At 46.5% G+C, this 14,288-nt stretch overlaps 1 protein-coding gene across 2 annotated transcripts in view; it reads left to right on the plus strand.

Annotated features, from left to right (window-relative positions):
• Positions 1-12,043, plus strand: part of LOC147128315 (exostosin-1) — a 55,738-nt gene extending 43,695 nt beyond the window's left edge. The window contains exons 7-12 of one of the 2 annotated variants that reach the window (XM_086019071.1): positions 340-458; positions 749-844; positions 3,664-3,753; positions 7,894-8,054; positions 8,148-8,337; positions 9,279-12,043. In XM_086019071.1, coding sequence (XP_085875197.1) covers positions 340-458; positions 749-844; positions 3,664-3,753; positions 7,894-8,054; positions 8,148-8,337; positions 9,279-9,464 — 842 coding nt within the window. In that variant the 3' untranslated portion in view covers positions 9,465-12,043. The remainder of the gene's footprint in view (positions 1-339; positions 459-748; positions 845-3,663; positions 3,754-7,893; positions 8,055-8,147; positions 8,338-9,278) is intronic. The other variant, XM_086019072.1, reaches the window with a different exon arrangement.
• Positions 12,044-14,288: the final 2,245 nt, after the last annotated feature.

The following is a 14,288-nucleotide window of genomic DNA, read 5'->3' on the forward strand; positions in this document are numbered from 1 at the left end:
CATCAAAACCTGACCGGTGCAGTGGAGGATTTAACGAGTGTGCTCATGTGAACAGGAAATGTGTGTGTGTGTGTGTGTGTGTGTGCGTGTGAGAAAGACAGATGGCAGCTTCAACACACACACACACACACACATTACATTTACATTATCAAGGATCCTGTAATATCTGATGCTTTGATTTTGCTGTTTTTCCCTAAGATTGTGTCATTGAAACACATGTAGATCATTTATCTCATTAAAAAAAAAAAGTGTCTTTAAAATAATGAAATTATTATTAGTGTTATTCTTTTTTAATTGCAATGTCTACAATTATTGGTAAATGGCTGTATCCGTGTCTAGGGAAGAGCCCCCCGCCGCAGTTCACCGGCGTGATCCACACGGTGAGTCCGTTGCAGTCGCAGCCGTCCCCCGTGGTCAAGCTCATCATCGCCGTGGCCAAGTCCAAGTTCTGTGCGCAGGTCGGTGGCTCGCCGCTCCAAGTACTTTGTGTGTACAGAATATGCGGTTGAGTGAAAATCGGAGGCGGATCGTTATTATCTATCATACCTCGTCGTTTATCGTGATGATAATGATGATCATGATGATGTATATGCACACACACTTTGGAATATGTAATAGTATGTATAATTATACTATGGCATTGTGCATGAATAATTGAATATGTTTATGATACATATCTAGCATAATAACATTAACTTTTTTCTTTTTTTTTTTTTTTTTGTTTTTTTTGGGGGTGGGGATGCTGTAGATTGTGGTTTTATGGAACAGCGACAAGCCTTTACCTCCCAGGAACAAGTGGCCCTCCACCAGCGTGCCTCTCACCGTCATCCAAGGACAGAGCCAGGTGACGCCATTCATCCGTCGCACACTTTCTCCAACCTTTTTTTTTGGAGCCGGGGAGAAATTTTCCCGAGGCAGAATCCCAACGTCCACGAAACGGAACTAGCATGCGTTAGTAGCCCTGAACGCCGTCGCGATGAAAAAGTTGTCAAAATGCTACGAGCCAGAGCTGATGGAACGGAAATGAAAGCAAAAAATATATATATTGAAAAAAAAAAATCGGCGACTAGTGTGCCGAAGAACATCGAGTGTGTGGTTTTCCACTGCACATGTTTTTTTAAACATTTGATTATAAGTATTAGCATGACTACATATTTTTTTGTCTTGAAGGGAAGTAATGCGGCGACCACCATTAGCTCCGTCGAGTGAAGAGCCACTGTTGTTGTATACTTCCTTATTTTTATATTTTACAACATAGTGCTTTTTTCCATCATTTAAAGGCTGAAAACAACTCCCCCAAAAAATGGCGACAATAAGTTTGAGTTTGACTAAGCTCAGCTACAAGTTTGGCTAGCAGGTTTAGAACCGCGTTCTGCGTGACACGGAATATGGAATAAGTTATCCGTTAGCGCTTATTTAAGGTGATCCTAACAGGAAATCTGTGACAGGGTGGCAGCTTGTCGCGCATTTCCGGCGAATTCCATATCGAGCGCCTGGTCTGTTTTCCGTCCAGCCTGAGTAAGCACAACATGACCCTCGCCTGCCCGCCTGAGCCGCGGGTACGAGCGCTAAATCACACAGCGAGTCAGGTTGAACATGCCGAGCAAGCGCTTTAGCCCGACACATCAATATTATCAGCCGCGGCGGTGCGGGGCGGCTCTGGCGGACATATTTCAGCGTCATCAATCACAGCTCAACTCGGCACGTCCGCGAGCTTGACTTTTACGTACGGCTCCCACTCAAGCATCCATCCTGCCTCCTTAGCCGTGCCAGGAAGTGATGCGCGCGGGGAGCACAAAAGGTGAAAAAGTCACGTCGTGCGAAATAGGATCGGGTCAGTGTAACATGTTCAAAACGGCAAAAAAGTGAAAAGGAAATCCCTCCAAGAGAAGTGGAAAAATGTCACAGTTGCGTTTCTTTTTTCATCATCTTGTTCGGTTCGCTTTCCGCTTCATGGGGATTAAGTATGATAAACTAAATAATTGCATGATTAAATAGAACCGTTTTCTTACACTACATCATTTGTAACATGGATGCTAATTTGCGTTAGCGTCAAGCTAACGGAGCGAAAGGCTCGGCTTTGTGGTTGTTTTGAATACGCAAGCAGCGATTCTGTTTGTTTTAGGTCTGTGCTCTCAAGTCAAAGCAAGAACAAAGAGCCGAACGGCAGCTCACATCTCGGAAAATTGCGGCGCTGTCCTTTTTGATTGGACTGCGGCCGAGTACAAATAATGACGTTACTCCTATATTACACGTGATGTTTTTTCTCATCTCATCAAAACGTGGGAATGAGCTCTCGATACTGAACATGAATGAGAAAAAGTCATCGAGTAAAAGTACTTGCAATCGTTATGGGACTGCCTATAGATGTATGCATATATGCATCTGGACATATTTATATACCGTAGATGACAGTGGATAGCTTGATAATGAGGCCGCAGATAGTTGCGCGTGATCTTTGGCTTCTCGCTTGGATTTAACGGCGACTACGCGGTGTGGCGTTGAGGGGGGGGGGAAAAACTCCCTCGGCGTCGCAGCGGTCGGCGTCGCAGCGGTCGGCGTCGCAGCGGTCGGCGTCGCAGCGGTCGGCGCGTATGGCGAGCCGGTTAGTGCGGGGCAAAGATAAGGCTGGAGACCAGTGAAGCGGCCCACATCTCGCCGGGATCTCATCTTGGACCAGAGGCGGGGAGGCATCGACGCCGGGCCGGGGGGGGGGGCGGCCGGGGGGGCGGGGGCAGCGACGGATGATGGGAGGGACGCAATCGTGGCTGCCTTCGGCCAATTGATTTCAAATGCGAGCGGAGCGCCACGGGGCTAACATGAAATATGATCCAATGCTATGAAGTCGCTCGGCTACATGATAATTGAAAGGAATGGGGGACCTTTATTACACGCAAGACGTTTTGGTCAAGCTCTGACCTTGTGGGGATGATTAATTTATTAGACGTGCCCCTTTTATAGCGAGTCATCAAATTTCACCGCCACGCTCCGCGCACACACACACAACGACCAAAACTTTCATCCTTGGGAAGTTGATTCTGAATTTTGCCGCCGTGACTCACGCGCACTCGATAACGACAACGATTGAGGTTTATCCCGTCCATTGATGCAAAGAGGCCGTGCAGGAAACCCAAGTCGGATAGAAAGGAGTAATAAGCGCAGACTAAGTAGAAGCGTTTATAGTTGGTTGAGGTAAGGTCAGCACTGTGAAAAAATCTCCATAAATGTGAAATATGGCGAGTGTATATATCATTCGCGAAATGTTCGACGATGATGTGTTAATCCCGGCCTCGACCTCTAATCCCAGCGTGGCTCTTTTCCCGATGACGTCGTGCAGCTGCGGGTCTTTGCGAGCGCTTAAATAATTCACACTTTAATTATAAGTCAATACGATCGTCAGCAGCTAATGGATCCGGGCCCTCCGTGCTTTGCTAGGTCAAAATTGACGACGGCTCGCGTAAAGAAACACACAACCCCCCAAAAAAAAAAAACGATTAAGTCGGCCGTGTGATCGATGAACACGCAGCAGTGGAATAAACACATTTTGCTTTGCTTGTTTACTTTGGCCTGAAGGCTTTTTGTCCCCCCCCCAAAAAAAATGTAATAAATCCCTGACAAAACAACAACAACAAAAACTCCAAATGGCTTTTCTGTTCTGTACAGACGATGAGTAGTCGTTTTTACCCGCACGACGTCATCGTCACCGACGCCATCCTCAGTCTGGACGAAGACTCGGTTCTCTCCACCAATGAGGTGAGTCGCAAACTCTTGTGCTCTTATTTTACAAGAGATTCTCATGGATTGTGAAAAACGAAAAAAAGTGATTCTTGACATCATCGCCTTCTACTGGCCTGGCATGCCGATTACACCGTTGACCAGACGTGGAAAGAAAAAAATCATTTCAAGTGTATTTTGATCGCCATTTTGTGTTGCGAATATTGTTGATCTTTTTGAAAAGTCAACGTAGAAATAACGAAATGACAACTAAAGTATTTGCTTGCTTATTTTAAGCGTATTTTATTCGGGACGTTCACTTCTTTCCAGACTGATACCAATACAGAATGAGTAGTCACCAATACCGATTACCAATACCGAGTACCGATACCTCTATATTTGATAGATACAATTTGTAAGAAATAAATAGTTTTCAAAGTAATACACAGAGATGCAAGACATTGCATCAATTTGATGAATTATATTTTCCAAATCTTCCCATTTTTTTTGGATAAACACTTAAAAATGTTGCGTAATGTTGTTTTTAATACATATAGAAATATCTATTTTTTTTAAACTTACTTCAAATGTTATCCTAATAAAAGTTCTTGACTAAAGTGAAATACAACTGAACTGTGCTCAGGCAGTGTTTCTTTTGTGCGGCAGCGGGGCGAGTTTGCGAAGCGCTAGCGAGACTCGTCGAGTTGAAAATGCACTTTAAAAGTTGTTCATTGTTTTGGCGCGAGCCGGTGGCGGCGCAGGAGTTATCGATCGCGGGTGAAATGAGGCAGTCAGTCCACGCGCAGTCATGAACGCCATTCATTAGCCATGAACAAGACCGCTGACCGCTGAGCTTGGGGGGAGGGTGGGGGGGACGGTCGGGGGCACTTCAGTGCTGGGGGTGCCTGTGCCTCCAAAGGACCTTTCCAAATACGTTGCTCGGAATGGGAATGAGGCCCAAGTGCGGCCAGTTGGACAAACAAAGTGCAAAGGGAGCAAATTGCGCAAAGATTCATGATGTCAAATTAACGCCGCATCAGCCGCCATACGGCAGGAAATCGACTTTTAGTCCTCTGCATTCGGTTGAATTAAATGTATTTTTATTATTGCCAGGATTCATTTGAAAGTCGCACTCTTAAAACTGTTCGAAATTTAAAAAAACAAAAAAACAATATGGCCTCTTTTAACACCGAATTTGGTGTTCAGTCAGAAATCCGCGGACACATTTGGGCAAATGAAAGCATTTGGCATTTTAGCCTCAGAAAAAAAAATTCTTCTACATCTTTGTCACTTGGAAACTCATTTGGAGTCTGTTTTAAGGGTCAGAACCGAGTAAGGGACGCCATCCATAATGGAAGGTGCCCGAGCCCGAGAGAGGCGACACGGCTTTAAACTGGCAGATAGTTTTTATTGATCGGAGCAAGTCGATGCTCACCTTTCCCACGCTAACGGCGTGACAATGACACTTGGCGGCGCGGCAAAACAGCCCCGACCGGCCGGCCAAGCTTTCATGCGCCGCCGGCCGCCTTGTTTTTTTGGGAGGACGAGGAGGAAGGACGCCGGGAGAATCTCGGATGCGCCGGATAAGCCGTCGCCCCGATTGGCCTTTTAAGGCGGCGGATTTGGGCGAAAAGGAGATGAAATGCGCCGAGCGCAGTGGAATCAGGCGCGACCGGGCCGCTTCATATTCAAGCCCATTTGAATAATAACACTTTGATATTTTCAAACGCAACTTTTCTGGTCATGACTTTGTCCCGCCGAATTACTTGTATGATGGAGGGGAGGATCACGAGACATTTTGTGTCCCGTGTAGCGGTTTTAAATTTTTGAACAGCGCTGGGCAAATTGATGCACATTATGATCGCGGGCCACTAGCTTTCAGTGGCTTTTATCTTTGTCTTATATTGCAATGTGTTGTTGTCACGATCGTCAGGAAAGAAATGACCATTTTTGCCAATTTTAGAATAGCTAACATCGGACGATTACAACAGTTAGCCGATTCATCGGTCGGACCCTAATTGAAAGTATTTGCGGTCAAAATTCATGATTTCATTCATTTGTTCCACAAACCGGGCTGGCGGTACATGCCATGCAAAGATATGAAACGTTCGAGCTGCTCCGCATAGCATTTGGTCTTCGCAGAGGATAAAGAACACACGCCTGCGCTTATCGTTGATGGATTTGAGCTTCACCGGAGCCTCTAAATCGTCCATATCGTTGTGAATGAGCGCGATGACTTGTTTGTCCGCACGCGCCTTGGCAGCGGCACAATGGAAAAGGCGCTGACGTATTTTCATGTGTCCGCGGAGCATAAATGAGCCTGGTCTATAATGTGCGCTCGCCTTCATCTTGCACATATTATGGTCTGTAAAGCGTGACGTAAGTCCTTTTTATGGGAGGCCTTTAAAGCCGCGAGAGATTTACAGTCAATACGCCGGCCGTATTGAATCTCCGCATGCCGCTCGGCCTTGCCGCCATCTATTAGCTCAGCGCTTTGCAAATATTTAGAGAGCCGAGGCACACCTTTTACACTGGAGCATTCGTCAAAAGAAAACATGTTTGTCAATGAGGATAACTTTCACATGAGTCACAAATGCAGTCTAGACATCGGTATTGTGATTTAAAAAAAAAAAAAAAAAAAAAAAAAAAAGAGAGAGAGCGATGTTGTTGTTGTTTTCCACAAAAATATATATTTTTCAAACCTACATGCCTTCTGTTATTTGTTGAAAAAAAAAATATTGCTTTGGAGCCATCTTATGGCATCTTTTGCCAAGGAACTAAGTTGAAGTGAGGGTAGGAGTTTCATTTAATCAGGCCATAGTCATGTCGAATAGAAAAAAAAGTGCTTTGCCGCCATCTATCAGCCACTGCAAACGGGTTTTTGGCGGCTTTCAATCAATCGTCGGAGGAAGCCTTTCTTTCTACTTACTGCCATCTAGTGGAAGAGGGCGGCATTGGACGAATTTACCATCATTTCTTCGCCGTGAATAAAGGATGGTTTTCAGAGCAATTAGGTGAAACTGGATCATTTCTTTTGGCACACCTCGCTGCACGGTGCTCGGGAATCAATTTATGAGTGCGTCTCTCCCATTTTTCCAAATGTCACGCTTCAGCACTTCCGCCGCGTCACGCCCGTCGCTAATGGAGACGGACAGACGAGGAGCGCCGAGCGCGCGCCTGGCTGCTGAAGTCGCACGTGCCAAGTGGCATTATGGGAAAGGTTTTCATCTTGAAAACTGCAGCACCTGATTAATTATTACACAGCACGCACGCGTCTCAATCAGCAGCGTGGCAGCCGCAACCTTTTCCTTCGTTTGTCCGCTCAGCACACAGATGGCAGGAGATGATTCAATTTTAGCTCTTTTTTTTTTTTTTTTTTCCCCCCCGCTTTTCACACTGGCCATCTAAAGCCGACCGTTCTCATTCGCTTGCACGGTTCTCCAAATTAGAGGTCAAGCGTGCTTGTTTTCAGCACTTTGTTACTCCCTGTCCAAGTTTACTGCAAAACACTAAAATGCTCAACTAAACCGCATCATTTTGTCAAATAAAAACGAAGCTACTAGCTTCATGCTAACTTATAATAACAATTACCATAGACGGGCTGGTAAAAATTAGCATACTTTGAGAGTTTACAGTAGCTATTATAAATCTTCTAATACAGTAGTGCCTTGAGGTATGCATTTATTTAACAAAAAAACATTTGTTTTTGTTCAATAAATTAAATAGATCTCAGTAATACTGTACAATTGAATAGAAGGTAAATAATTAACACTCTGTGCATTCTGATTTAAGTCATTGAAGCTTCTGTTATAATACAGTCATATCGACACAAACAAAGAATCATTTCAACTCTAAGTCACTCACTAAACCGCTGTGACGTTAGTTGCAGAGGATAAAGAATGTATGCCTGTGTGGATTGTTACATTGTCTGTCTACATGGGTTGCTGCTAGCGCAAGGCCAAATTGTAATTGTCTCGGTCGTGTTTGGTTTGACGGCAAACTCCAACTGGGAGTTTTCGTCGGGCAAGTGTCCAATGAGTGCGCGGCGAGTGTCCGCATCCTTCCTCCCGGAAGTACCATCGACGTGGACATTTGACGTTTCCAGCGCCGCTAACTGGCAGACGAGCAGGACGCGGTCACGCTTTTAATCAATGCGGAGACGTTGCATTTGCCCTCCAGGTGGATTTCGCCTTCATCGCGTGGCAAAGTTTCCCCGAGCGAATCGTGGGCTACCCCGCCCGCAGCCACTACTGGGACGGACCGCGCGCCTGCTGGGGCTACACGTCCAAGTGGACCAACGACTACTCCATGGTGCTCACCGGGGCCGCCTTCTACCACAGGTACGAGGCCGGGCCACGAATTTGACGACTATAACGTAGGCCAAATGATGAAAGGCAAACATTTTTTCCCCCCTCGGCAATGCTAACAAGTAGCACCGGCGCCCCCTTCAGGTACTACCACTACCTGTTCAGCAGCTACGTGCCGGGCAGCCTGCTGAGCATGGTGGACCGCACGGCCAACTGCGAGGACATCCTGATGAACTTCCTGGTTTCGGCCGTCACCAAGCGGGCGCCCGTCAAGGTCACGCAGAAGAAGCAGTACAAGGAGACCATGATGAGCCAAGTAAGGGACGTTGCGAAAGAAGTCGGCCATCTTGCTTTGCGGCGGCCATTTTGGCGGCGGCCCAATCCCAGACCCATTCGTCACTCCGGGAAGCTTTGACGATTTGAATATTTGATACATAACTTGTGATAAGATTACAAGCCCACCGGCTGATGAAATGAGCGGCATGAAAATAATAGAAGAGGAAATCATTTCGAGCGTTTCCTGTCTTCGCGTTTGACGAGAGCTGTCTGCAAATCCAGTAGCGTCGTCATTCATCTTTTCCGACGCGCTGCATGGTCACAGTGGCCAAATCACGAGACATATTTTTGGTATACGATTTCTCGAAAGATGCGCGGAAATGGCCAACATTATTCTCGGCACTCCTAAAAGATAAAATATCTTTTGATGGGACCCTCGGGGGGATTACGACAAGGTTTTACAACGTAAGCCCTGTGGACAGTAGCAATAGCGCCGATGTCTTCATGATGTCATCGGGGCTTATCGCCCGTTTCAATCCATATTTCCTTTTCCCAAACACGCACTTGGAGTGCAGTACGGTTGGAATAATTGCGGAAAAAACGCTTTAGGGTCACACGACGATTGACGCGTTGACCACACGGGCGCGATGCGATGACTCGGCAGAATGAGTGACCGAAATGAGCAGCCAAGTCAGAACTACCGGAGGAATCGGATTACTTTCTGGCGTTTGGCGTGGATGAGTTTGTTTGCGCATCTTTTTCCACGTGTGGCCCTTTTGTCGAAACGACACCAACGCGGGATAAGAGGGCAAAGCCCACCAGCTGATTGGGTAACAGACCAGAATTATACCAGACAGGAAGGAAGCAAGGCTACATCTCGAATGCGAACCAGGCCCTTGAAACGGAATTTGGACTGAGGACTTCCTGTGTTTTTTTTGTTGTTTTTTTTGTTGTTTTTTTTGGGGGGGGTCCACCCCACAGGGCTCCAAGGCGTCCCGCTGGGCCGACCCGGACCACTTCGCCGAGCGCCAGACGTGCGTGAACGCCTTCAGCCGCTGGCTGGGCTTCATGCCTCTGCTGCACTCGCAGATGAGGCTGGACCCGCTGCTCTTCCGGGACCAGGTGTCCATGCTGCGCAAGAAGTACCGCGACATCGAGAGGCTGTGAAGCCGAGCGGCCCGACCGGGCCGGCCGGCCGCCGGACCCGGAGCCGGCGCCGAAGGTACGCCCACACTCGCAAAAGAACACACGGGAAGGGGACGCGAGCTGCATGAAGGCAACCTTTCCGTCTCCACATGATAATCCCAAAAGAGCCAAGGAAGCGCAATCGTTCTTCGCGGTGGACAATGTCGCCCTTGTACATTTTACGGCGGCGGTTCGTGTCTGTTTGAAGCAAATAAAATCAATGTACGCCATCAAAGTGTCACGCCGGCTCCAAATGTCACTTTTTTGCTCCCTGGCTTCTCTCCAAATGGGCATCACCGGTCACTTTATTAGGTACAGCTGTAAGTAGTTTTTTTTCCCGTTTTTTTTTTTTAAGCACAAAAATATCCGTTTCTAAATGTCACAAGCTAGCAACAAGCTAGCAAAAGCAACAAAAATTAGGTACACCCGCAATGAAAATGATAACTTTTCAAAGATAATCAAAAATGAAGAACGTGGCTTCTAATTGACACACTCGGGAGGTATTTATGCAGAAGAATGACATTTTTTTTTTATGAACATTTGTGAAAAAGCCAAAAATGTCTTTTTTTTTTTTTTTTTTTGAGAAGAGCAATGCAAGTTGACAAATAGTTGGGCAATATGTTTATTATTCTTCATGAGAGACGATATTAGCTTTTAAAATCAGGTTCGGAAAAGCAGATTTTCGCTGTTTTGTTTGTTTTGTTTTTATTACAAATACATGAACACATTACAACCTAAGACAAAGATAATGACATTGAAATATTCACGCCCCGAGAAAAGAAAAATCGGCCAATTTTTCTCTCTCTATTAAAGTGTCCCGAAAGCCCCCACCCGCCGCCATCATTAAGGGCGTGCGCATGAATATTAAAATGATTCCACCTTGATTGCTTCTCTTCCAAGCGAGGACTCAGCTTGAGGAGGATCGGCGGAAAGAGGCCGACACCTTGATCCGCAGAATGCATTTATATGATAATCGGAAGCGGCGTTTTTATGCGTCTGTGTTGTTTGGACATTTCTGATTCTTTGACCATTGAGACGCTACGACAAGGTGTGTCTCGCCATGTCAAGGTTGCGTTGCGAGGTCAGGCACGTTTGCTGTGATTTTGGACGGCCAAGTCATACAAAAGGAGTCAAGCAAAGGTTGTTGCTAACAATTAGCGCAAGAAAAGAGCATTTAAAGGCCAAAGAGGAATGACAACAAGAGCATAAAATGTTGAAAGCGAAGCCGGTCAAAGCGTATTCAAGAACGTGAGAAGAGATCCGCGATTAATGTTGTGGGAGCACCTTGCAAAACCATAATCAGAAACAGAACCGGAACCAAAGCCAAAGTCGAACCCAGAGCAGAGCGACAACTGCAAACTCAGCCAAAACATGAATGAAAACCTCAACCCGAAGCAGGACCGGAACCACAACTAGAACCCGAAGCAAGAGAACTCCAAGCACTCCTCGAATCCAAAGCAGGCGGACAAACAACCCGTTTCGTAAAAAAAAAAAAACAAAAAAAAAAAAAACGTCTTTTCAACTTCAACCGCCGACGGCTCGTATCCTCGCCGCCACAATTCCCGAGATGTGTCCTATTTCCGTCCCAAAATTGCCGACTCCCAACGCGTGTGAGCAGCCACTATGACAAATGCGAGGAGACAGGCCTTAATGAGAAACGTCGTCGGAGGAAAAGATAGCATATATGGGACGTTTCAGCCGCACGTACGTCCTTGCGCATGGCAAAAGCTGAAGCTGTTCACCGCTCGTCAACAAACCCCTCGCGCCGTCGTTTGAATGTGTCAAGTGTCACTCGCAAAGGGAGACGAGACCTGAAACCGGCTGAAATTTACACCCGTGTGGTGCAAATCGACGGGCAGGCTAATTCATGGACTCTTCTGTCGCTACGCTAGGATTTCCGAGCTAACCGTAGCTAGCAGGCTAGCTGTACTCTTTACCGCATCCACTCGGTTTGTTCTCCTCCCTCACTCACGTATTTCGCTGGATTCGTTTTGAGGAAAAAAAATAATGAAACCTTTTATACAGTGAAACCTGTTTTTTTTTTTTCCCAACTGATTTTTGCGTCTAAATTTCGTCCCGGTTTTTACGCGGCTGCTCGGGAAATAAAAAAAAAAAATGACAGTCTCAATCCGCTTTCATCCAAAACATTTTGAAAGTCGTGAACAAAGTGTTCAACAGACGACAAAGTCGCGCGCCGTAATACAAAGCGAAGGCAACGGCGAGCCTCCCTGCCTGCTCGACGTCACCGGGCAATCTCGGGTCAAAGGTCAGACCTTCAAAATAAAAGCATGCTGTGTAATAACAGTCACGCGTAACAAATAATAGTTTGATTGCAACAAGCCAGCGTGGGGCCGAACAAAGTCGTACTTTTTTTCTGCTTTTATTTTGAAGACCGAACTTTTGACAGGATGTTCCGTCAACGATACCCCGACAGCGAGCGGACCGGGGGAGGCTGTGGCAAAACCTGGCCTTCTGTTACACAATACGAGTACATTAAGAGCCTTCAATAGAACCTTTTATTCATCGTTGATGTTTCTTTCACAATGGTTTCCTAGAGCGTGTTTGGGGGGGGGGGGGGGGAAATTGGATGATAGTCATTTGAAATAAATAAATACGGAATCCGGGGAGAAGGATTTGAATACTCTGGCGTTCCACTTCTCTTTAATCCATTTTCCTTTGTTTGGGGAAGGGTGGGGTGGGGGTGGGGGGGGGTTCCTTGGGCTGGCAACCAATCGATGAGTGTCGCCCGGTGCCAAAGTGAATAATCATAAAGATGGAGATGATTTATTCATGGTGGTAGTCTAATGGAGGCGTGGCCAATGAGCGGCATGCTGACAGCAGAGGAGACGAAAAGCGAGAGATGAAAGAGGGCCGCCGTCACATGGACTCAATCCCAAACGCGCTGACGGACGCGGAGCGGGCGCCACTTTACTCTTCGGCGGCATTAAAGCAACACTTTGTCGTTCTTCGACACGCCGCCAATTAGTAGAATGAAAGCGTAGCGACAGAGTTGAACAGAAAAGATATCTTTTTTTTTTTTTTTTAGTGCGGTCCGGCTTTCTCACGTGCCGGATGTCGGCGCTTGTCATTTCCTACTTGAATGATGTCATCGTCTTGTTGCCGTGACATCGTGGCTGGCTGCGTTTTTTCAATGTATTTATTTATTCATTTTTCAGGATGGTCGCCTGCGTTTGACTTGACCCAATTAACACATGCGGCGCTTACCGAAAAGGACGACAACGTCAGCGTTTGCCAAACGTACTCATGGGAGAATTTACTTTTTTTTTTTTTACTTTAATACTCATAAGATGAAGCAGATAAAACAACAAGGAAACAAGCAGCTGGCTATCAACATGTTTTATGCGCTTATGTCGTGTTGATCTTGCGTTTTTTTTTTTTAAGGCTGCTCGTGGAGGTCGTTGCTGTTTGTGGCTCTCGAGAGTGTGCGCCCTGCGCGCGCGCACGCACACATTGCGTAAATGTGCATCAAAAGCCTCACAGCCAAATTCCCGAAGAAAAGCACAAATAGAAGCGATGGTAACACATTTGTTCTTTAACTCAAATCCACAAAAAAAAATGATTGGAATGTGTTTTTATCAACAAACTAACGTATTTTATAAATTTTTCTGCATTTTTTTGTTTTTTTTTTTGCTTTAATTCAATGCAAATTGTGCTGCTCCTTCAGTTGTGCGCACCTTGGCCACCAGGGGGCGGCACATTGTTGCAAAGACGTGTTGCACGACGGGCCCGGGAAAGCGGCGCCGTCGCGGTTGTTCCACAGCTGCTGCGCAATTACCGTCCAATGGAAGCGCGCCCTCGATCGACCCCCCCCCCCCTCGCTCGCCCCCTCGCTCGCCTGTCATCACGCGCGTAATGCAAACAAATGGCCCACACGTCGGGAACACACAGAACAAATAGTTTCCAGTCCAAATTGGACTCACTTGGATTCATTTTCATTTGAAAATGCCCAGTTGCTTCTCATGTATCTTCTACACGCTAAACAAGACGACCTGCCTGCCATACAAGAAATGATAGCAAAGAATAACTAATTGCAAGTATTATGTTTCAGGTTTTTTTTTTTTTTTTTTTTTTTTTTTTTTGCTTACGGTTGTAACTACCAAGATAAATATAAGCGAGCGAGCGTGTGCATGAAAAGATGGCACTCTCTCTTTTAGGGGCAGTGCGGGCGTCAGTCTTCACAGGAGATAAAGAATACATGCCTGTGCGTATTGCTGTGCTATTCATTAGCCCGTCTGTGGCATTTCCCATTACATGTTAGCATTTAGCTAGCGCTTGGCAAAGCGGTGTGCTTTGAAATACTTCTCGTTGTTTTATGTTTCGTTTGGTGGCAAACAAAGGTTGGGGGGGCGCGCATTCAAGTGTCTTTCGCGGTACCGTCCGTCGTTGGCTCCTTTGAAGAAATCGTGCTGTGTCGGCTGGCACGCGCAATTTCCCCGCCGCGGGAAATCGGACGCTGTCATCTGACGTCTTCAAGAGGGACGCCGCGGCGTGCGTTTTCACGCTGGCGCTGCTTTGCTTCCTTTCACAACATACGACAGGCGTGCGTGCGTGCGTGCGTGCGTGCGTGCGTGCATCGGAAATTGGCAACGGAAATTGTCATCCGCGCAAGGTTGTGCTGGTCAGTGAGGAAATGAGATGTGAAAAACAAATCAACACTATGCTGTGCGCGCGTGTGTTTGTGTGTGTGTGGGGGGGAGGCTGGTCGTGTAAATGAAATGATCAGCACAAGTTATAATTACTTCGTGTTGGCTCCTCAGCATGTCGAGAATGAGAGGCACAAAAAAA

This window comes from Filicampus tigris, chromosome 20, assembly GCF_054856515.1.
Source record: "Filicampus tigris isolate MCC_2025a chromosome 20, RoL_Ftig_1.0, whole genome shotgun sequence".
Classification (NCBI taxonomy): Eukaryota; Metazoa; Chordata; class Actinopteri; order Syngnathiformes; family Syngnathidae; genus Filicampus; species Filicampus tigris.